General features: G+C 32.9%; 2 protein-coding genes across 5 annotated transcripts; one reads left to right on the forward strand and one right to left on the reverse strand.

The window, feature by feature from the left end:
* Nucleotides 1-3840: 3840 nt before the first annotated feature.
* LOC137831899 (protein REDUCED CHLOROPLAST COVERAGE 1-like) lies at nucleotides 3841-20180 on the forward strand. 3 transcript variants are annotated; one of them, XR_011084496.1, is made up of 25 exons: nucleotides 3844-3988; nucleotides 4071-4136; nucleotides 4651-4712; nucleotides 5339-5431; nucleotides 6480-6552; nucleotides 6652-6879; nucleotides 6953-7020; nucleotides 7108-7239; nucleotides 7337-7378; nucleotides 7529-8053; nucleotides 8152-8312; nucleotides 9724-10243; nucleotides 10346-10408; nucleotides 10536-10637; nucleotides 11702-12016; nucleotides 12795-12887; nucleotides 12989-13090; nucleotides 13197-13301; nucleotides 13502-13635; nucleotides 14497-14680; nucleotides 14955-15086; nucleotides 15542-15654; nucleotides 16785-16872; nucleotides 17277-19759; nucleotides 19866-20180. XR_011084496.1 is itself a non-coding variant. In XM_068639794.1 (24 exons), exons 2-24 carry the CDS (start codon nucleotides 4076-4078, stop codon nucleotides 19344-19346), a joined length of 5466 nt encoding a protein of 1821 aa, XP_068495895.1. In that variant the 5' UTR covers nucleotides 3841-3988; nucleotides 4071-4075; the 3' UTR covers nucleotides 19347-20180. The 3 variants fall into 3 exon arrangements, 2 of the variants coding, with proteins under 2 accessions (XP_068495895.1, XP_068495896.1); XM_068639794.1 differs by having other exon boundaries at nucleotides 3841-3988; nucleotides 17277-20180; XM_068639795.1 differs by having other exon boundaries at nucleotides 3900-3988; nucleotides 7108-7255; nucleotides 17277-20180.
* A 755-nt stretch (nucleotides 20181-20935) lies between these two features.
* Nucleotides 20936-23816, reverse strand: LOC137831900 (cytochrome b561 and DOMON domain-containing protein At3g61750). Of its 2 annotated transcripts, none has more exons than XM_068639798.1 (5): nucleotides 23354-23816; nucleotides 22592-22985; nucleotides 21988-22274; nucleotides 21437-21743; nucleotides 20936-21322 (listed from the first exon to the last, which is right to left on the reverse strand). In XM_068639798.1, exons 1-5 carry the CDS (start codon nucleotides 23582-23584, stop codon nucleotides 21318-21320), a joined length of 1224 nt encoding a protein of 407 aa, XP_068495899.1. In that variant the 5' UTR covers nucleotides 23585-23816; the 3' UTR covers nucleotides 20936-21317. The 2 variants fall into 2 exon arrangements, with proteins under 2 accessions (XP_068495899.1, XP_068495898.1); XM_068639797.1 differs by having other exon boundaries at nucleotides 20936-21325.
* Nucleotides 23817-24739: the final 923 nt, after the last annotated feature.

Genomic DNA, 24739 nt, shown 5'->3' on the forward strand with positions numbered 1-24739 from the left:
AATTAATAAAGATTTTTTTAAATCTTGTTAAACTTATGTTAATTAATGTTAAAGTTTGATGGCAATTAATTTTATTAAATTTTAATATATTATTTAGTTAATTATTTTAACTATCATTAAATGGAAAATTTATCTTAATATTAAATAACTTTTAATAATTAAAAATTATTAATTCAGAAAAATAATGAAGATTTTTTTAATATTTTCATAAACATTACAAAAATAATTTTAACGAAATTTAATGTAATCTTATATATTTATTTAATCATGAAAGTTTTTTTAACCAAGTTAAATTTATGTTAATTGATGTTAAATTTTGATGGCAATTAATTTTATTAAATTTTAGTTTTATTGTTTAGATAATTATATTATTTTATATTAATTTATATTTACCAACTAGTTTAATCATTTTTAATCCAATAAATTAGTTTATGAGCTCAAAACTTATAAGCTAACAAATTTAGGATTTATTATCTATCATATCTAAAAGTTAGTTTATCAATTATCAACTAATTTATTAGTTATCAACTAATTTTGTCAAACGGATCAGACTTATAGAATAAATCAAATATTAATATTTAGTATAACATATTTAATATAAAAATTTTAATTATCGTGTCATCTTATAAATGAATTGTACATTAATGGATCGAATATTGATTTATATATTTGAATTATGATTTTTTATATATATTTACTTGTCATTTAACTTAATTATTTATCATTCTTGTATTTATTATGTGATTTTTATTATAATAATGTACATTTAATAGATGAAATTATACATCCAATTAACGTGCATGCATGTGACATATATAATATATATATATATATATATATATATAATATATATATTAAATTCAACAAATATTTCTTGATTTATTTAGAATGAGTTGAAAGAGTAAATACAATACAATTAATAAATATAAATAATAAATGTAATGATAGTTTTATATATATTAAATTCAACAAGTATTTCTTGATTTATTTAAAATGAGTTGAAAGAGAAATACAATATAATTAATAAATATAAACAATACATGTAATGATATATCTTTTCATTTCTACGTCACAATCACAATGTTCTATTAAATATCAACAAAGTTAAAAATTAAAAATAATTAATTATTATATTAATTATATCATATACTATTTTATAAAATAAAAATTATTAGTATTTAAATTATTTTTTTATTACTAATAAAATTTTAAAAAGTATTTTTTAAATTGGTGTGTAACATTAACTACTAAATTAATCTTTAAGTAAATTAATGATTAATTTAAAATCTAAAGTAGTTAATAGTTAAAATCTTAGTAGCTAATGTGAGATATAAATTTATAAATTATTTTATAAATTTGTATTAATAATACATACTACTTTGAATATCAATAATATTTTGGTTTACAAAATAGTATTTAACCTAGTTAACCTAATGAGTAATTATTTTTATGTTTAAATTAATTGATAATTAATGATTTCTTGTAATGTTATCATATATAAGAATAATTAAACAAAATTTATTAAATATGTAATTTTTCACTATTCTCTTTATTATATGAAACAAAAACTATTTATTAGAAGTTTAATGTCTCAACATACGTTTTTCTTAAGGATGGCAATGTGGGTCAGTCCGTCTCGCATAGGTATGCCATGCATAAAATATGTGGTTTTTTTATTGGTCCTCCTCGCATACGGGTTAGCTCGCAGGTCTGCAAATCGGTTTAGATAAGATTTTTTTTTTAAAAATTAATAAAAAATAAAGTTTGAATTTTTTTTTAATTAACTTATTTTATTCTTATTTAGATGAATTAGGTAAATGATATCACAATATTATTCTCACGGCACATGCGTAATAAGATATGGGTAAAAATGTTATAATGTTGTTTTGATTTTTAGTGAAATTTGAATTTTAATCGTACTACTAAATTGATTAATAAGACACTTCATTAAATATATACAATTTTTTAAGGTAATACACGTATTCTAAAGAAAAATAATATAAAATAATATATATATATAATAATAATAATACTATATTTAAATTTTATTATATAAAAGAACTAAGGTGTGCCTACTACATTTAACATTTGATGAGTATTGAAACTTAAACAATCTATGCATTTTAGAAAGACAAAAAACACTATTTAAATATGGGGTGCAGACACATAAATTTTTAAAATATACGAGGTTATGCGGGACAATTTGTCTCACCCCATACTACTTAAGTTTCAAATATTTATTTCAAAACTTAAAAAAAAGAAGTTTTTATTAACCTTCCTAAGTTGATTCCAAAGTTTTATTATAAAATCTCAAGAAACACGGTAAAAATGATTTTAACGATTTTAATATAATATTAGGTATTTATTTAATTAATGGAAGTTTTTTTTACTTTCTTCAACTTATATTAATTAATGTTAAAGTTAGATGGCAATTAGTTTTATTAAATTTTAATTTTATTGTTTAGTTAAATTATTTTAAGTATTATTAAATAGAAAATTTATTTTAATATTAAATTATATTTAATAATTAAAAAATATTAATTCAACAAAATAATGATTTTTTAACATTAGTTAAGTTTCAGCAAACACTAACATTATTTTAATGAAAATTAATATAATTTCATGTATTTATTTAATTAATGAAGGTTATTTTAACCTGATTAAATTTATGTTATTTATGACCTGTTTGTTTCTGGGTATCCTAAAGGAAGAGAGAGTGGCGAGTGGGTGAAATCTATGTTTGGTTCAATATGTTTGAGGGTGTTGGTGTGAATGGAAAGCGGGATGAGTTTTTTTTTTACTCTTCGTAAAAGTGAAAAGATTTGCGATGATTACAATTTAATATCAACTTTAGAACGATATAATATTTAAAAAAATTTAAAATAATAAAACATTTTCTTTATTTAAAAATTCATCAATTAAAATTTAGTCACTAATTAATTAAGATCCGATGAGATTTTAAAAGAGGATAAGATTTAGAAAGTTGAATATAGAAAAAAAAATAGAGATTGAGAATGCAAGTGATAGGTAAAAAAAGAAGATTTTTTACATTTTAAGTCTTTTTGTTTAGTGTAAAAAATAATTTTGTCTTACAAGAGAATTAAATTAGTTTAAGATAAAATTTTCAAATTTTTATTTAATACACATTAGCTATCAAAATACATTAAATATAACATTAACTTAACCGTACAAACAAAACATTTATATTACCTCCAAACAATACAATTTAAAAAAAAATGTGCATTAATAACAATTTTTTTTTATTTAATACGTAATCTTATATATAATATGGTATTATATTTGCAATGAAATGGTTTATTTTTTGAATAATGTTATAAAACACACCCTAATTTAAATTTTTATTCTGTGATTTAACTACGTTAAAATTAACACATCACCTTAAAAAAAAATTGAATTGGTTTATTCCCACACACTCTAGATCTTATGGTTAAATTTGAATTTACAAAATGCTTTATTCAAAATTTTAAGGATAATTCTATCCCAACATATTTCTGGTGCACTCCTAAATTACCATAAAAAATAATTAATTGATCATATAAAATTTGTCACATATTGCAAAGATTTTTTTTTTTAATGTATAGTTAAAACTAATTATAATATCGATTATGTAGTCAACATTTACAATTTTTTTTATGAAAATGTTGAGGTTATTGCTGCAGAATTTTTTACTTCAAGAAATTATTGTGTTGATCACGTGAGATGTTTCATATTAACCAAAAAAATCACTGTGATTACATGGCCACGATATCAGAAGCTGCCAATTATCAAATCTGATTTCTGACAGCTAAATCTCAGCCCTTCCTTCCTTATCACACTACTCTTCTCTTCCTTTCCCTTCACTTCCCTCTATTTATCTTTTCTTGCTTCCCAACTCAATCACCACTTCACACTCCTTTCCACCTTCTCCCAACCTCTTTCACTCTTCCAACTTCCACACTAAATTTCAATTACTCATCCACTTCTACTGGTGCGTTTCTTGTTCTTCATTTTCTTCTCTTCTCTCTTCTTTTCCCTTTCTTTTTTCTCATTTCTCTTTCCCCTCTCCACAGCTTCAATGGCACCAAGATACAGTCGCGCAAAGGCCAAGGGAGAGAAGAAGAAGAAGGAAGAAAAAGGTAATAAATTCCTTATCGCCATGCTTCTTAATTCTTATCCTATTTAGAGGCGTTTCAATATTTATTGATTACGGCTCTTTTGCTTAACGATAATGATAATGCCAAGTTTAGTAGTGTAGCAATAATTAAGTTTCATGGTATGATATTCTTTCCGTCCAATATAATCTAACATTGCATTAAAATGAGACGAATAAACACAAGGCTTTCTCAGTCTTTTAAGGCTACAAACAAATTACAAAATCGTGACGGAAGTTCTATTAACTGTAGTGATATTATCTCACACTTCTTGAAGTCCGAACAGAAATTAAATGTGATGTTATCTCATACTTCTTGAAGTCGGAACAGAAATTAGTTAAATGTGATGCTATCTCACACTGAGGTCGGAACAGAAATTAAATGTACAAAAGAGTTGCATTTAGATGATAATAATTGCATCCTCCTCACTAAGGCTTATTTTGGGAGTTTTTTCGGGCAAGATTGGCTGACTTAACAGTTTCTTCTTGCAATTATGCAGTTCTTCCTGTTGTAATGGATATCACTGTCAACCTCCCCGATGAAACACATGTTGTTCTCAAGGTTTGCTTATTTTATCTGTGAACAGATTATAATTTATTATTAATTATATATAATTAGCAAATACGAAGTTTACTTTCGATGTTTGTCATGTCGGGTAGTTTATTTTGGTATACCGACTATTGGGAACCACCTTTCTGTCTCTTTTGTTACGACAGTGATGGGCGTGTTTTGCAACATCAATCACATTAGTATTGAACATTATACCTCGTAGATGATTAATTTATTATTATTGTAAACCCAAAAACTAGATGAACTCTATCACGAGGCTTAAAACCATCCAAGATTCTAAACCCATTATTTCTATGCATATAGCTACTCTTTTTGGGTTTGTTATATGTATCTCACACTTTCCGTAAACATGTTAATTTGTGCCTGGAAGGAATAGAAGCGTGTGGTACTAGGTTATTATTTAGAGGATGACAAGGTTTACTAAAGAAAAAAGAGGTTCTAACTGAAACCAAAATAATTTCTAGATAAGTCTTTTTCCTCTGTAGCGTACAAGTAATTGATTTGAATATAAGATCTCAGAGGTAGCTTTCACCACTTTCTTGATGCTATTTCTTATGTTTCTTGTGAAATTTCTGCAATATACTTGTTGGAAGTGATTGAATGTTTTTGTGAAATAGGGGATATCAACAGACAAAATCATTGATGTTCGTCGGCTTTTATCGGTGAATACAGAGACTTGTTATATCACCAATTTTTCCCTATCTCACGAGGTAAATTTTGCACAACGTATTAATTATTTATTTTAAGCATTTTATTGTAGCAATCTGGACTCTGGAGCTTTTACTTTCTTTCTTTATAAAATCATAAGTTAATCTATGAGTTCAGCCAAGAAAGAGAATCTTTAGTAAATGATAATCTTGTCTTAAATAATTTTATTTTCAACATTCTTTTATTTCATTTTTCTTTGTTATTTTTATCTCACATTATAAGAAAAAAATATAAATTAAATAGTAAATAAAACTACTAAACGCCTCAGTATTATAGTGATAAGTTAAACAATAATCAAGCTACAAAGGAGTTAGGTAAATCAAAATTAAGATTGAATTATTGTTATCTGGGAATTTTGAGCTAGTTTAAGTTTTACAGTGTGTTTTGCTCATGTTTTTTAAAATTAATTAAAACTTATTGATAATATGATTAATTACTCTAAAATGGTCATATTATTAAAAATAATTGGATCCTTACTACTTTAAAAATTATGCTTATATATTAAATTAATAATGTATTAAAGTTAACTTATTATCATGAATTTAATATACGCGCATTTCGTTGTAAAACTTTTTTATTACTGTCCAATATATTTTGATAAATTTATAACATCATTCAGTTCTTTTAGATAAATGATGGCCATGAATTAAATTCATGTAAAGTATTTGTGTGAAAAAGTTTTACACACATGTAAAATATTTTAAATTTACGATACACATAAATTAAACCTTTTAATTATAAGGAATTTATTATTTGTTTTAAAGTACAAACTCTCATAAAGAAAGTAAAAAGAATCATATATTGTACATTGATTCACATGGTTTTCCTAATTATAGTTTCTATTTTTTTTTATTGGAGTTGTAAGTATAATATTTTATTCTTTGTGCATACACATTCTGGAAACAACTTTTTATGAAGAAAGATGATAAGATTGCGGCTCGTTAATATAGTTTTAATATAAACAAAAAAGGAAAAAGGATTAGAGTAATGTATTTTTTTTTATTATAATTTTGAATATTTCTTAACGAAGGTTATGTATATAAATAAAAGGTGAGAGGACCGCAACTGAAGGACACGGTGGACGTGTTGGCACTGAAGCCATGCGTCCTCACTTTAATCGAAGGTATTTTTAAAATTATTTTTACACTAACCTATAGATTATTTTCAATTAATAAGAAATAAATGAATTAAAAACTGTACGACGTCGTGTTCTTATTTGCAGAGGATTATGACGAAGATAGAGCAGTGACCCACGTCAGACGGCTACTAGACATCGTGGCCTGCACGACGAGCTTCGGCCACTCGTCGGAGGCGAAGAATGTGAACTCTCACGCGCCGCCGCCATCGGCGGCAGCGGTTGACGGAGATGGCGAGATAAGCCACTCGTGCCCTAGGCTGGGGAGCTTCTACGAGTTTTTCTCTCTTTTGCATCTCACTCCTCCTTTCCAATGTACAATCCTCTTTCTCTTCCTTTGGGTTTCTTTTCTTCGTTTCCGTGTCTGAAGCTCCTGAGTTCGCGACAGATATAAAGAAAACAGTGAGACGACGAGTTCCGGAGATATTAGAGGCGGATCATCTCTTCTCCTTTGATGTAAATATATTTACGCATTTGTAATTTTTGTTACTTTTTCGAGCGAGAATAGAAAAATAATTAAATCTCTTCGTTTATGCTTATTAGGTGAAGCTATGTAACGGGAAAGTAGTCCACGTTGAAGCTTGCAGAAATGGATTTTGCAGTTTTGGAAAGCAGCAGATATTTAGTCATAACCTTGTTGATTTGTTAACACGGCTTAGTAGAGCTTTTGATACTGTTAGTGTTCATGCCTGTGCGTAAATGCTTACTTTGGATAGGGTTTAGGCTAGTCCTAACTTCGGTTAGTTTTACGAATTTCTTTTCTCAATTTCAGGCGTATGATGATCTATTAAAAGCATTTTCAGAACGTAACAAGGTACCGCACACCTTTTTTATTTGTTTTTCTTATTCATTATGTTTATACCTTGCTGTAACTAGTGAATGGAAGTACCGTAGAACAGTTTAATAACTATTTTCATGTGCTTACTTGTGCTCTGTTGTTTCCCATTTCCTTTTGTCCTTTCAGTTTGGGAATCTCCCTTATGGCTTCAGAGCCAACACATGGCTTGTTCCTCCTGCAGTGGCGCAATCACCGTCAGTTTTCCCTCCACTTCCTGTGGAGGATGAAAATTGGGGAGGAAATGGTGGCGGTCTAGGGAGGGATGGGAAATTTGATTTGATTCCTTGGGCAAAGGAGTTTTCATTTATTGCATTTATGCCTTGCAAGACAGCAGAAGAAAGGCAAATCCGTGATAGAAAAACGTTCCTTCTCCACACCTTATTTGTTGATGTAGCCATTTTGAGAGCTATTAGGGCTGTTAAACATGTAATGGAAGAGTCAGATTTACAGAGTTCTATTACAGAAAATGATATTATTTTCACCGACAGAGTAGGTGACTTGAGTATTAGAGTAATGAAGGATGCTTCTGTCGTTAACCGCAAGGTTGATTCGAAAATTGATGGAGTTGAAACTACTGGAATAAATCAAAAGGATCTAATACAGAGAAATCTTCTGAAAGGAATTACTGCTGATGAGAATACCGCAGCCCATGTATGATAATTTTTACATAGAAAGACTGGTTGAAGTTCTTTAAAAAGCTGTTTCTTTGCCATTGTATAACTGATAAACACTCTACATTCTGCATGCAGGATATTACCACTTTAGGTGTTGTTGTTGTGAGATATTGTGGTTATGTGGTTGCTGTGAAAGTTGAGGGGGGAGAAAATGAAAATGTCAACTCTTCATCTTATCAAAGTATTGAATTGTTTGATCAACCAGATGGTGGTGCCAATGCACTCAACATTAACTGGTACTTCCTCTAATCTCAAATTTATGTGAAAAAAAACATCTATAGTGGACCAAGATATAAACAAATCTTAACTAATTTAACCCTATTTAATGATATCATCCCCACAATACCGTTTATTGAAGTGGGATTGTATTTTCACAGTTTGGGAAAAAATATTTTTTAAAATGAAATTAGTAAAATTTAATGATGTTAGTTTTCTGAATTAGCGTGAATTAGTTTTTTACTATTGGCTTATATATGAGCCTAGGGCAGTATTCCGTAACCATTCAATGTAGTAGTTTTACTACTTTACATTATGCTCGTGTGCTCATAAACTATGTGCTCTCTCTCCTCCTTTTTGTGTATTATGTTTGTAATTTTATCAGCTGGACCTACAGCATGAGAGAGAATTATATTTATGAATAAGATCTAACCATGGTTTTGATGTTTTTTTCTTAAATATAAGACTGTAAAATTAGAATCTAATTCAGTGTTTTTAAAGTTTTACTGTGTCTGTAAAGCACGGACACACATCTAGAGAATGGCATGTCTGACATTTTTCAAACACAAGCCAGGACACTTGTCCAATACACCTTGGACACATGTTGGGCACCCATGTTCTGTGTCACAATTTACTTATCTTTTGCCGTCTCGGACGGGCTAAGAGAGCGATCTGGCCTTACTTATGGCTAACATTATCATAAAAAAAGATCATTATTAAGAGTCTTCTTATATTAATATCGTGAGACTCCATATTTTCTGAGACACCATATCGTAGAACTTTACTGATTATTTGAAGAGATATGATTCATCTTATTATCTTGGGATCTTTTTTTGTAAAGGTTGCATTGTGAATCAATCCTTCTTAATTACTGTCATCATATGAAAATTGTAAAGCTTAACAACTTTGTTTTCAGAAGTTAATATATATATATATATATATATATATATAAATATTAATTCTAATCAATTTAGATTTTTTGTCTTCTTGAGTGTATAATATATATATATATATAGAGAGAGAGAGAGAAAGAGAGGGAGAGAGAGAGAGAGGGATACACAGATAGATATATCTTATATTTTGGACATTAGTTGTGTCCTGTTGTTTGTGTTAGAGTTGGTGTTTCATAGTGTAGGATGTGTGATTAAGAAAGTTCCATTGGGGGTTTCTTTTGATGAAATTCATAAACTTGATTTGGTTGTTTATTCTGCTATTTCTTCTTCTTCTTCTTCTTCTGCATTTGGAGGATTTTTTGTTGTTGCTAGTTTTCATTTATGGAGCCACTCTTCAGTTTTCTTTCTAACTTGTCTGTTTTTATTTTATGGCTTTTGTTACAGTTACAGCTTTCTTTGGTTGATCCCTTGATCTAGTTCTTGTTCATCAACCATTACAAGATCTTTGGGCCTGTAATTATTTTTTATTTTTTTGCAGTTTAAGACTACTTCTCAACTCAGCACAGTTGGAGAAGAATAGACCCAATCAGATGCAAATGCCTGAGACTGAAGAGCTTGGAGTTTCTCAAGCTTTTGTGGAGAGGCTTATTAAAGAAAGCCTTTCTAAACTTGAGGAAGAGGAACCTGGTTTGGACAATTTCATAAGATGGGAACTTGGAGCATGCTGGATACAACATTTGCAAGACCACAATACTGAAAAGGATAAAAAACCGTTGTTGGATAAGGCTAAGAATGAAATGAAGGTTGAGGGGCTAGGGAAACCCTTTAAATCCCTCAAGAATAATAAAAATAAATCTGATCTTAGTGTGAAACTGGCATCTGAAAACTCCAAATCTCATCTGGCATGTATTAATGGAGAACCTGAAAGTGCTTTGGTGCCCTCGGTAGAATCCAAACATGAAACAGCAGCAGCAGAAAATGAGCTTGTGCTAAAGGGTTTGCTATCTGAAGCAGCTTTTACTCGGTTAATAGAATCAGGAACTGGACTTCACAGCAAGGTATTTTCTTCAAGGTCTAACAAAGTATCTGTAAATTTTCCAGTATTTGAACCTAACTATTACATCAAACATCTGACCTAAATTGCTTTGTGTTATCATCAGTCAATGCAAGAGCTGATTGACTTGTCTCAGAAATATTACATGGATGTTGCTCTCCCAAAGCTGGTACTGATAGGAATTTCACGCCTAGTTCTCTGAAAAGGCATTCTGATTGATAAGATTATGATCATTCCCTTTTTAGTATTTGTAACAACAACAATAATAATAATAATAATGATTATATGCAATACAGGTTGCAGATTTTGGCTCATTGGAACTCTCTCCTGTGGACGGACGCACCTTAACTGATTTTATGCATACTAGGGGTCTACGTATGCGTTCTCTTGGACATGTTGTTAGTGCTCTAAACTTGTTTTCTTACTTTGTGTAGTTCTAATAAATAATGATATTGACCAAAAGAAGCTCTTTGTGTGGCCCTCTTTATGTTTGAATACTTTCTGCATTTTTCGATAGAACTTATAGTTTGCAAGTATTTGGTTAACATCTTTCATGATATAATTACTACTCTAATTCTTAATATATGACTATAAAACACACTTGACCATCAGGTTTCTTCACAAATTATATCACTTGCTCATAGAGGTGGGTATGCAGACCCAAGTCCGCAGACCTTCATGGATAACGGACTTTTTCTTAATCTGCATGATCACATTCTATTTACAACAGTTGGTGATCAGATTTCTTCACAAATTATATCACTTGCCCATAGGGGTGCCTATATAGACCCAGGTCCACGGACCTTCATGGATAATAGACTATTTCCTTCTTAATCCACATAATTATATTCAATCTACTGGCCCCGTCTGTTAAACATGTTGGCTTCACAGGTTTAATCCATGTATTCGCCGACTAGTCCACGGATTTGAAACTGTAGCATTTAGACAAAATAGTTGTGTAAGTTTATTAAATTTCAATTTAATTTTACAGATAGTAGTTTGATAGATAATTTGCTAGATATTAGTATGATAGATGATATTTTAGAAAATGAAAGAAAAAATAAATAGTTTTTTTTTAATTAGTAGATTTTTCATTTTTCTGGATCACTATTTAGGCCTGTGGACTGGTCCATTTATTTGGGCTTTTGTGGATCAGATAGAGACCTAGATGAAAAGATTGATCTGGACTTATCCAGACCATTTGAAGAGCAAGTGACTGGGTTGTAACCAGGTGGACCGGTCCGCTTACTCACCCCTATTTGCTCATAGTTTTGACATCCAGATTTCTTCTCTCACTTCTGTACTGTTTTGTTTTCCACCCTTGTTGTACTGTCTACCTCCATTCTTTTAGAAGTTTTTATATTCAAAGGCTAAACAGAGTAAAGATTTTGTGTCATGTTTAAATTTATATTGGCTTTTTCATATTGCATGACATTTGCCTCTTATAAAATTCTTTTTATAGGTCAAGCTTTCTGAAAAACTATCACATGTACAATCACTTTGTATTCATGAGATGATAGTTCGAGCTTTCAAGCATATCCTGCAGGCAGTGATTGCAGTTGTTGACAAGGAGAAAATGGCTGCATCCATTGCTGCTGCATTGAATTTGCTGCTTGGTGTTCCTGAAAACAGAGAGTCAGATAAATCGTGCAAAATCCACCCCCTTGTATGGAAATGGCTAGAGGTATTTCTGAAGAAGCGATTTGATTGGGATCTTAGCAGCTTGAATTACAGTGATGTGAGGAAGTTTGCGATTTTGCGTGGCTTATGTCATAAGGTATTGGAAGTAGGCTATAGAATCTGCAGTATCTGTTACATTTTAGTTTGCACGGGAATGGAGTCATACATTTACATCCTTTTCATATTTCCATTTATTAGGACTCTTTGAGCTAAATGTTATGATTCACTATGATAATTACATGCTGAGCACCCAAGCACTTGGGGAACCTTCCCTTAAAAGCTAGCTATCAAAGGGGTAAACCAAGCCACTTAAGTACTCCTCTCTGATCATTCCACTTGTTGTGGGACTTAGGCACCTTATAATACCCTAGTCTCTATCAGATTAGAGGTTTAATTTGTGATCATGAAATAGAATGTATAGGTTGGCTGGATTTTCTAAGTTAAAATATCCTCTAATAATTATTTGCCTGTAACGCAGGTTTGCACAGCCATAATGTGTTGGTGTCCACATTTTCTTAGACTTTTACCCTTCAATTGCTCTCCAAACCATCTACTACTCTCTTTCAGATTCCCACGTTAAATTAAGTATATTAAACTTCTAAAAAGATGATTTAAAAAAATCAAATTTGACATTTTTTAAAGAAAAATGCAAAAAAGACAGGCAGTGCCTATCTTTGATAGTACTTATAAAGATGTTCATGAATCATAACGGTTTCCCCATATGCATGTGTGTATATTGGTAATTAGGTACACTATTTACACATGTTCTGACTTAAACTAATTATAGATTGTAGTTCTTATGGTTATCTATTGAAAATGACATTCAAGTTGTTTCTTCAATGACAGTCGATTTTTGCTGTTACCTTTCATGTTAGGTTGGGATTGAGTTTGTTCCAAGGGATCTTGATATGGATTGTCCAATTCCCTTCCAGAAATCTGATATTGTAAGCTTGGTCCCAGTTCACAAGGTAATAACATAAACAAGACAAGACCATTGTAGGATCTCTTGTCTAATGGTTTGGAAATTTACTGATATATCCAAACTTTGTAAACTGTACATCCTTTGCAGCAAGCAGCATGCTCATCCGCAGATGGCAGGCAGCTATTAGAGTCATCAAAAACAGCTTTAGACAAGGGAAAGCTAGAAGATGCAGTTTCCTATGGAACAAAGGTATCTGCCCTTTGTCAGGAAATTCTATGAACTTGTGACAATTTACTTCAAAAGCAAATGCCTTTTCATATTTTCATATGATGACTGCTATATTTCGTGGTGACAGGCTCTTGCCAGACTTGTAGCAGTTTGTGGCCCCTATCATCGGATGACAGCGGGAGCATACAGCTTACTTGCTGTAGTTTTATATCACACTGGAGACTTCAATCAGGTCTTGTTTGTTGTCATTCTGTTTTGATTTTGAGACATTTTGCATTAGAAACCAAAGAAGCATATATAACCTAGATAAATCAATTTTAGTTTGCAGTGTTTCACCTCTGTTGACTATAGTTCAATGTTAAATATGTAATCTAATTTTTTTTGGTTGCTGAATTCAATTCCAATTTATTGAGCTTTTTATTCCAACCACAGGCTACAATTTATCAACAAAAAGCTCTGGATATTAATGAGAGAGAGCTGGGTCTGGATCATCCAGATACTATGAAGAGTTATGGGGATCTTGCAGTTTTCTACTACAGACTTCAACATACAGAGCTGGCTCTGAAGTATGTTTTGTTCTTGCAGTGGTGATGCATAATTGTGCATGGACTTCTCATAATTAAAACTTCCCTTTGTTTTTCTTACCTTATATGACTAATCATTAATGTATTAATTGAAAATAATAATTTATTAGGTAACAAAAGGCATTACATATAAAGGAGAGGATGTGCTATCCATCTTGTGGTGCACTGGAAAAATTATTAGGGAAAAATAGAGGAATGTATTACTTCTAAACTGATGAAAGAATTCTATCCCTGGGTACAGAGTTGTTTACAATAGGAAAATAAGGAAAAGACAAACAAGAAAAGTCTAAGTGTTCTAGAGGCCTTGTGTCTTCCAAGGCCCCAGTTCTGTAATTCTAGCCCTCATCCCTCTCAATGATTTCCTACACTTAAATTCTTTCTCCACACATCCAACTCACATTCCTTCTTTCCACCACTGCCAGATTGGCAGTTGGCAGGTGTACCACAACTCCTTCTCCTTACATAATACACACACCTTAGTCACATTGGGTTTTGGCTTCGGGTTCTCATCACTACTTAATTGGCTGTCTAGTCTGATATTCTTAACAGAATAAGATTAATGATAACCAGTTTAAAATAGTGGCTCTGGATTTAGAATTTTCTGAATGTTAGTCAATATTTATGATGATTTCTTTCATTTGTTTACTGATTTTGAATGTTATTACAGACATCTAGTTACCTTGGGCTTTGGCTCCAGGTTCTCATCACTACCTAATTGAGTCGTCTAGTCTGATATTCTTAATGGAATAAGATTAATGATAACCAGTTTAAAATAGTTGCCATGGATTTGTGATGATTTATTTAATTTGTTTACTGATTGGCTCTGCAACTGTTTTCAACCAGGTATGTAAAGCGCGCTTTATATCTTCTGCATCTAACGTGTGGCCCATCTCATCCAAACACTGCTGCAACATACATTAACGTGGCTATGATGGAGGAAGGTCTTGGAAATGTACATGTCGCTCTTAGATATCTTCACAAAGCTCTAAAGTGCAACCAAAGATTACTTGGTCCAGATCATATTCAGGTTTTATTTTCATTTTATTTCTTGCCTCTGCCAAGTTTGTTTAACTTTACCTTTATCTAAAATTTAATATTTGAATTCTCCCATGAATTTATAAAACGTGAATGCTAAAAGGTGGACTCTATTAATGAGGATTAAACTTAGGAATTTTAAAACAGAAAATCTGTACAAATATTAGTTCCAGTACTTATTTAAAGTCATCAGAAATACCAAAATAATATCAGTTCTCATCTCTTTGTTTTAATCTGTATATTCTTAGAATTTTAATTCTGTGCAGACTGCTGCAAGTTATCATGCAATAGCAATAGCACTCTCATTGATGGAAGCATATCCTTTGAGCGTACAGCATGAGCAAACAACATTGCAAATTCTGCGGGCAAAACTTGGTCCAGATGACTTGCGGACTCAGGTATAAATAACAAAAGTACCCAGTAATTCAGAAGATGAGGAAATAACGATAATACACAACTTTGAAGTGGGTAGAGTGATGTCTTAAATGATGTGGTGAAGTTGTATATGTATTGGAAAACCACCTTACCCATAGACCGTAGCCATAATAGTTCCAGCTTCTTTGTTGGTTGCCTTAGTTGTATCCTCAAGAGTGGTGTTTAGTCTCACATCAACTAGAGATATGACTTAAATAGAACTAAGTTTGGGCAGTTCTCACTTTACAAGTATGTTTTGTAGACCTGAGTTAGATCTTCAGTCCAAATTTTAAGAGTTTGAGTAGTTTGTATCACAATTAAAATAATCCTATTTATCATTCTCATTAAACTAATAGTTCATTAAGTAAGTTCCCCTTTACTGGTCTCACAAAGAATTAATACAGTTTTCCATAATCTAAATTTGTATAAAATGTCACAGGATGCTGCTGCTTGGCTTGAGTATTTTGAGTCCAAGGCTATAGAACAACAAGAAGCTGCACGGAATGGTACTCAAAAGCCAGATACATCTATTGCTAGCAAAGGCCATCTAAGGTATAATAAAACTGCCTTGGCTGTATGGATCGGGTACTTTTATAGCCACTACTCATGCATACGTGTAATTTAATCTAGTACTAATAGCTGTTACTTGTGCATAAGTGTCTTTTAATAGACCTCACATGTAGGGATGAAAATAGGTAAGGTGTGGCTTACAAGGGTCAGTGGCCTAGCCTCGAGATTAGGCAAAGGCCGGGCCTATTCTACTAAAGAAGTTAGGCCAACACCTTTTAAAAATTCTATTCAATTAAAAGGTCAGGCTTTTGACCATTTCAAAAGCTGTTTGTGCCTAATAGAATGGTTTTATTAAGTAAATATAAATAGTTTAATAATAATATTATTGTTTTTTAACTTTATTGTAATCTTTCTACATTATATACGTTTTATTGAATTAAGACGCTCGGGCCAGTTGACCCACCAAACATAGGTCCATAAACCTATATAGAGGTAGGTTTGTGGTCCTATAAAATAGATTTTTACATAGACTTTTAAATGGACTTTTAGGTCAGATTAGGCTTTTAAAAGGTCAAGCGAATCCTCAAAGAAAGGCTTATGTCAAGTAATAGACTAAGCTTGGACCTTAGGTCTGGGAGATAGGTTAGGCCTATTAAGGGCAACCCATTTCCACCCCTACTTATGGGTGAATTTCTGTCAAGTTTTGGTTTTGGAGATTATAATATGTAATTTTATTGCAAATTATTTGATATTTCTAGCCAATGGCTATTGATGCAACCTTTTGTTGTTCTCTTCTTGAGGTTTGACTGTCTTCTTTCTACAATGCTTCGAATCATCTGCAACATGTTCATTGTAATTGGATGAAATTCCAATTCTAAAATGTATAGATAATTAGACGCCGATTGATATAGAATATGATATGGGCTTGAACACTGTTACTAAGCAAATTTTTGAAGGTTCAGGTGTTTATTGAAGTTTGGGGTATCAGATTCCAGTATATGTCTAGCACAAACATGATTCCTTTTTCTAAATGTTTAACATCTGCTATTCGTAGTGTGTCAAAACTTCCCATTAACATCTTCAAATTTGGAAACTGACATGTTATATGTGTATCATATACATTCTCACATAAATTTTACCCCGACTCATTATATTTACATGGAATTTGTCAGTGTGTCAGACTTGCTTGACTACATTAATCCAAGTCATGATCCCAAAGGGAGAGATATTGCACTAAGGAAAAGAAGCCAGATAACTAAGGTATAGTGCATATTTACTGATCTCAATATTTTTAACTTATATTAGTTTGAGATCTTGGTTAAAAATATACAGAATAGTTTTCTGATTGCTACTTATATACATTTTCTGATATTGCTAAAATGTTTGCATAGGTTACTTTCTTGACACCGTTGTACAATGTATTAACTGAAAAAAATATGGAATAAACTTCAGGACTAATTCAGTCTATAGTTAGAATGAAAACTGCAATGGAGGAATCTAATCGGATACCCAAGGGAGCTCTTATTTATTTTTCCCTTTAATGTTGAACTGTTACTGCATCAGCCATGCAGGTTCACCATTTTAAATTGTTGCAGTAACTGCCTACTTGATGTTTTCTTGTATGTATTTTAATAATACTAATTTCACAAAGAAATAATTAGCAGATGAGGATGGAATCCTGCCAGAACATTGGCTCAGCAAGTTCTGATGAGTCATGGAAAGAAACTCCAAGAGAGACTTCAGATGAAGTAATACTCATACCTGGAGCAGGTGTTGCTGTAGATACTGATCTGGAGACCAACTCAGCACCTGATTCAGAACAGCCCATTTTAGAAAAGACCTCGGATGAAAAACAAGTTTCTGTTGAAATATTGTCTGAAGCACCTGCTGATGGTGAGGATGGATGGCAACCAGTTCAACGGCCAAGATCATCTGGTTCAAATGGCCAGCGGCTGAAGCAAAGACGAGCAACAATTGGTAAAGTTTATTATCAGAAAAAGAAAGTGGAATCTGACATAGACTATACTTATGGGAAGAGTAGTGATCAGAACAGTAGATATTATATTGTGAAGAAGAGAACAATATCCCATGGTGTTTATGCTGATGATCATAGTGTAAACATATCCCAAGGTACTAAATTTGGAAGGAAAGTGGTCAAAGCTGTTGCATACAGGGTGAAGTCCATGTCTGCATCTGATAAGACTACTGTAAAAGATTCATCAGAAATTGGTGACAAACTAATCAGTTCTTATTCACAACTTGGTTCAGTTTCATCACCAAATGATAATAGTACTATGAAGACTTCTATAGTTAGTATTGGGAAATCTCCTTCATACAAAGAAGTGGCAGTGGCTCCTCCTGGGACAATTTCCAAGTTGCAAATCTATAATCCTCAAAGTAACATTCCTGGTTTTGGCGTGGGCAAACATGAAGAGGAAGATTTTAGAATTCATTCAAATTCTGAACCAACCCCGGAAGAGGTAAAAAGTACATTAAAAGCGAAGGAAAAAAATTCTCTCTCAAATTCTTTGGATGATTCAAATCATACTAATGATTCTGAAAGGAAACAAACACAGTTTACTGATTCTGTTCAAGAAAATTTGGAGAGTGCTAAATGGGTTGATTCTGTGGATGTTGAGGTTCATGAAACAGTTGATAATATCATAATGATTGATGCAGTGGAGGATCATGTGGATTCTCATAAACTTGAGGTTGACACTAGCAACTCTGACTGTTTTGAACTCCCTAATCATACCATCTCACAAGAAGGTGAAGATTTAAGAGTCAGTGTTTCTCCATCAAGTCAGGGTGATTCCCAGGGCATCCCATATAAGAAGTTATCTGCATCTGCAGCTCCATTCAATCCGGCACCAGGCATTGCTCGAGCTGCACCAGTTGCCTTGAATGCAACACTTCCTTCTGCTTCTGGTGCTGTTCCGCCAATTGGCCCCTGGCCAGTAAATATGAATGTTCGCCATGGACCTGCTACCATGTTACCAGCAGTTACCCAAATGTGTTCGACTCCTCACCATGTATACCCATCTCCTCCACCTACACCAAACATGATACAACCATTGCCATTTATGTATCCTCCTTATACTCAGCCTCAATCAATACCATCCACCAATTTTCCAGTTACTAGTAGTGCATTTCATGTCAATCAGTTCACATGGCAATGTAGTATGAACCCGACTGCATCTAATTTTGGTCCCAATGCAGTATGGCCTGGTTGTCATCCGGTGGAATTTCCTCTTCTAGCGCCTAGCACCAAACCAATCCCTGATTCCATTTTGGAGCCACAAAAACAGTGTCATGTTTCAAAAAATTCTAGCTCAGCTTTTGTTCTGCCAGAGGGCACTAATAACGTTGGTGGATACAAGAAAGAGGTGCAACCTTTAGAATCAGAGACTAGCGAGGATGAAGTGGGTAGAGTTCACACAGAAAGTGTAAAGGAAAATGGGAATCCTAATTTTCATGGGTTTGAAAATGCTGGCGACAAACCCAATAATAACATTGGCTTGAGTAAGATCAGCAGAAATGAAAAGAACATAGATGGTGAGAAAACCTTCAGTATTTTGATTAGGGGAAGAAGAAACCGGAAGCAGACACTAAGAATGCCAATAAGTTTGCTAACTAGACCCAATAGCTCACAGTCATTCAAGGTTATTTATAACCGTGTAGTTAGAGGAAGTGATGTACCCAAGTCCATCAACTTATCTTCTGGAAGAGATTAGCTACTGCTTAACCCAAAGTTTCTTTGTTGTTACTAATAATGAACTGTAGAAGAATTACTGCCAATAAAGAAGAAATATCTCACAATTTCACGTGCAAAACGATGTGGTTTTCGATCATTTATGGAACTCAATCACAATTTCCCTGCCGCTAAATTATGTGGCTGCCTTGCCATTTGGAAAGTTTCTGTGAGTATTCTACTTATCCTGCAGAAATTTAACTTTTGGAAAAGTGAATACAATGTCGTATAATTTATTCATTCTGTCCATTGCCCCCAAACAACACGTGCTCTAAAAAACAATGCATAATTTATTGTTTGAAGAAAATATGGTTGTACCAGTGAAACCTCTTACGTCATGGAATTCAGATTTGACCTTGACTGAAACATGGAGGGCAGGAGGGTTTTTTTTTTGAGGTACTTCCACTAACAAAAGCTGGAGCTATTTTATTCATTCCGTTGTCCCAGCTAGTCAGAGTTTTGAATCATCTTGAATGACTAGGGTGCATTATTTGATGATTAGTTGCGACGTGGAAATGTTCGTGATGATTAGAGCAGCCAATAGTTTTTGTTCAGCATGCAGGGTCATCGCTATCAGTTTTGGGGTTTCAGAGGCACCTTGACGGTGAAAAACATTTATTCATTATCAAGTTAGGCAATTTTGACATGCTGAATAACAGGATTAAAGATCGTGTCTAATTTTCCTTTTGTTACATCATTGACAATATCTCTGTTAATTAATTTGGTTCTTTTGTATATACTTCCTCTGAATACTTTTCCGTGTATTGGTGGTTCTCTTTTGCTGTTTGTCTTCATATATATTTTGTTACATTTTGAATCTTGTGATAGTTCTATTAATGATGATCATTGTTTGATACAATTGAGTAGAAGTATGAACTCTATCAGACGACAAATTTGTGTGCGCCCGTGAACAGATTTCATTTAATCACACTTATCGTGTACAGTTAAAAACAATTAGCAACATTATTTGTAATTCAGTTCAAGTATAACAAGAAAATAAGGGACACTTAAATGTATTTAATGGAATAACCGAATAAACAAGCCTCGGCAGCAACGTTTATTTTGATTAACATCTATTTTTTTTCTTACAAGGCCAAGAAAAATTCCATTATTTGAGTCCTGCTAACTAGTGTAAAGACTGGTTAAGGAATCGATGTATTGATTAGCATTTTCTTTCAATTTTACGAAAAAGAAAAGGTTGATGAATTGTACCTAGTTGGGATTGAGTTTTGTACAGGGAACAAGTAATGCTATTATATACGATAAGGTTCCATGGATATCATCCTAACAAGTGTCTGCACCTGGAGAGAAAAATAATAGAATAGAAATAGATATAGTAGATGAGCGATATGATATGTTTAATCAGAGTGATAAATAAACGAGGTATTAATCGAGTGTTCAAAAAATGATAATCTATCAATTTTAAGGTCATTTTATAGCGAGTTATTTATATTGCCAAGGTGTCAATATCTAATTTTTCTGCCAATCCATTGTTGATTGGGAATGCAGCAAACCCTATATATTCCTGCCTGTTGAACAGATTACAAACTCGTGTTCTTGGAAAATCGACGGTTTGGGGCTATGGAACTATGTGCTCATTTAATAAAATATTATCACTCACCAAAATCCGATCCTTAAATTTCAACACATTTTCATAGAAAAATAACAGAATATAAATGTAAACGTGGGCATCATATTCCTGATCATGAAGACCCAATAAAGAAAGCAAAAAGGTTCAATCTCAAGTAACAGGTTCAGTTGAGGAAGAAGACAAACGTTAGGATTTCCATCTTGGCAAACTTCTAGGTGGCTAATATATCTATCTACACCAAGAAACCTCCACATCTCAGTTCACATGTAGTAGGGTGAATGAGGTTTAGTCTGAACTGAAGTTTCTGAATGCGGCAATTGACACAACTTGTACAAGTGCAAACAAAACTGTGAGCAAACACATTCACCCTGCTTCAAGGAAGTAACATACATAAAAGATAAGCTGAGATTGATAAGTTGGCTCTTCAGCATAAATTTCAGTAAGCAGATGAAGTAGTGTGAAACAAGGGAAGCGTTACGTACCTTTAGCAAGATTGGTTGGAAAGGTAGCTTCTCCAACTGAGTCCATTTGGAAAGTGTGAGGAAGAGAACGCTTTTGTGACCTTTTCAAATATGCCATTACTTCGAGAACGATAACTGCCACAAGTATAATGCTAACAAGGAATCCATAGCCTATCTTCCAATTATTCCCTGCACCCGCAGCTCGCATCCCCAACACTATATTCAAGGCTGCAAAGAAAAGCGCCATTCTTCCAAACCAACTGTGATACAAATTCCAAATGTTTCTAAACTTGGAATCCTTGTCTGGCCTCAAGAAAAATGCCAATATCTGAACCCACACCTTAAAATGTCAGTTCAATTTGTACTTTACATGGAAAGCATATATCTCAAGCATCAAGCTAAATTTTATGCTGCAAGTTAAAAATTGGAGTACTATCTCTGTCTCTATTTCTTAACTAATATAAAGACCTCCTTTACTAATTCATACAAATGTTAATTCAGTTAAGGGTCTGATAGTGATAGGTAGAAGACTGAACATTGAGTGTGATACATGAGATGAGTCAGTGGCAGACCTGAAGAATACTTAGCACAAGGACAAAGATGCCTATGCCTCTGTGAGCTGGTATGTGGACATGCACACTTCTATAGAGTTGTAATCCAAGAAGGACTGTGGCAAGCCCAAATGCAAATCCCACAAATTGAATGACTGAATGGAGATAGAACCATAGGGGATCCTTATGCCTGAAGTACCTACCAATAATTGCCCCCACAGGCAGGATTAGGCCCCACCCTATTATACCCACTATTCCATGGTTCTTTCTCATCTCAACCAACCAATTGGACACTGGGCCCGTAGAACCTGCCACAACAAGTATAATTCTCAAATTTCTTTTCTGGAAAATTTTCATCATATAGTACTCTCTACGCAAGTTATACATCACGTCACATGAAAAAGACATCCGAATAAAGCCTAGTTCCAGTTTATGCCCATCAAATAAAATGTTCAGCACTTTGGATCCTAAAAGTAGAATTTTGGAGTGAAAAAATGGATTTGTTAAAACATCAATTAAAGCAATTTTTTCCTTCAAAAACTTGAATTAGGCTTTATTCAAGTGTCTGTGCAACAGCATAGCATAATTAATTATGAAGTAAAGTGGGACGTCTGGTTTTGCATACCTGAAGAAAAATCAAATATAACTGCTGTTTTGTCTTCATGTTTTGATAGATGATGGTTCAGTGGACGTTTAGTACTGAAAGCCAATAAAATCGGTTGCTTCCCAAATGGAATTGTCGTTTGTAGCTGAAACGCTATATAAATTTCAGCTCCATTTGTTGCCACTGCAGCTGGTACATTATTTAGAGGCAGTTCACCTTTCTCTACGATCACTTCTGATTGCCTCCTACCCCTTAGATAAAATTGCTTGACTTTTGCATGACCATGTTTGTTAGTCCATCCTACCATCGCACTGGAACCAGCCATCATGCCATCCCTTGAAAATCCGATTCCCACCCATCCAACAGTGTAGGGAGCAGATAATATGATAGTTGTTGTATCACCTGTCTTGGTGTACTGCAAAGGAACAATCATGACATTCAAATTATAAGAAATCAATCATTTGAAGCTAGATAGGTTTTACTTTATAGAATTCGGCAGTTCTAAAATTATTTGAAACAAATTATCACAAACTAAAGAGTCTGTCAAATGGTAAATTTGTTTGTTGGTTTTCATAATAATTATCTTTAACATTTAGCAAAGATTATTTTTTATTGATCAATGTTCATGGCTATTAAACTCAAAAAACGAGGCCACCCATTACCAAAGAAACAACAGATCATAGTAAGTTTCAACAACAGTACGGGTTCTTTAAGATAAAAAGAGGAAGTAAAGGAGTAGAACCTACAACCAAGCATTAGAATTCTAGTTCAGCTTGAACTTACCCTCAATTCGTATGAATGCCAAACAGGTTTGCAAATGGTAGAGGATATATTCTGATACGGTGGAGGGAGGAAAATCTGATAATTTGTGTTCTTGCAGTTACCTTCTGATACAATACTGTTGCTTCCAGTGTCATCAGCTAATGTTACGATCTTGAAGTTCAAAACAAAATTCAGAATACACACTTCGGCAATAGAACGCCATATCTGAGTCCAAGATCTTAGCTTTGCCATTCATAGACTGGATCCAAGGCTACTACAATGGTGGTTACCAAGGTCAAGAATAAGAGAGGAAATATGAATATGAGGGTCTAACAAGACAGTTGAGAGGTGTTAGTCTCTTGCGTTTGAAGGTTGGAATTTGGTTGTTGGCTTGGTGGGTGGGGATAGTAGTTGGTACCGAGAGGTAATCATCACCCCCTTCTATTCTTGAGAACACTACATTTAACTGCATTCTTTCAAGGATTGGAGCTTTTTACTCACATTTCTATATATTCTAAATTTCAAATTTCTGTACAACTTAACTTTTGTATAGTTATCTTATCTGAGGAAGATGGAGGCAAGGCTTTGCTTCAGAAACAAGATAAAACAGGAAAAAGTTATCATTATTTAGCAAAATAGGAAGTAAAAGGAACTAAAAGGCTGAAGCAAGTTACCAAATAACTCAAAAAGATTTGTTGTGCTTCTCATTGGTGGAGCAACTTGAAACTGGCCAAATTTGATGTAGATGGATAAACCTGTTCTTGACTTTTAAAATGGTGATTGGATCATTGGTCTTTACTAGGATACGCGGGATGTAAAGACATATTTACATTCGGACATAGGTTGTGGTCCTCATAGTGATAATCTCTATAATATTATCTCTCAACATTCTTCAACTATTCATTCTCTTTTTGGATTTTGTCTACTGGGTTGCTGATGACAAAAGTTGTATAATATAATATTTATTTATGTTTCTTTTAGTTAAGACTTAAGAGACAGGGGTTTGAGGCAAACGATGAACAAACAAACATGAAGGTAGTTTCATGATGCCTTTGCAGATGATTTAAAAGAAAACATACAAAACGGAGAATGAATCTAATGCATGGAGACACATCTCGCAGAAGCGTTTGGGAGATAAATGGATCGTCCTAGAACGCATGCAAAAAGATCTAAAAGTTATTAATTTTAATGTTTATAAAATCATGGATCATCATTTCTTGGTTTCTAAGGAAACATGTAACATGTTAATGTTTATACGGAATGCAAAGTGAGTTAGTACATAACGGTATCTTTAAGAAAAACAATTGCAAGATCGAAGAGAAACTAAAAAGCACTCACATTCCGACTCCAGATTTAGCTTTGACGTTTACGTTGAAAAATGGTGATTTATGGCTCAAATAATAAGAT

The sequence above is a fragment of the Phaseolus vulgaris genome, chromosome 6 (assembly GCF_000499845.2).
Source record: "Phaseolus vulgaris cultivar G19833 chromosome 6, P. vulgaris v2.0, whole genome shotgun sequence".
Classification (NCBI taxonomy): Eukaryota; Viridiplantae; Streptophyta; class Magnoliopsida; order Fabales; family Fabaceae; genus Phaseolus; species Phaseolus vulgaris.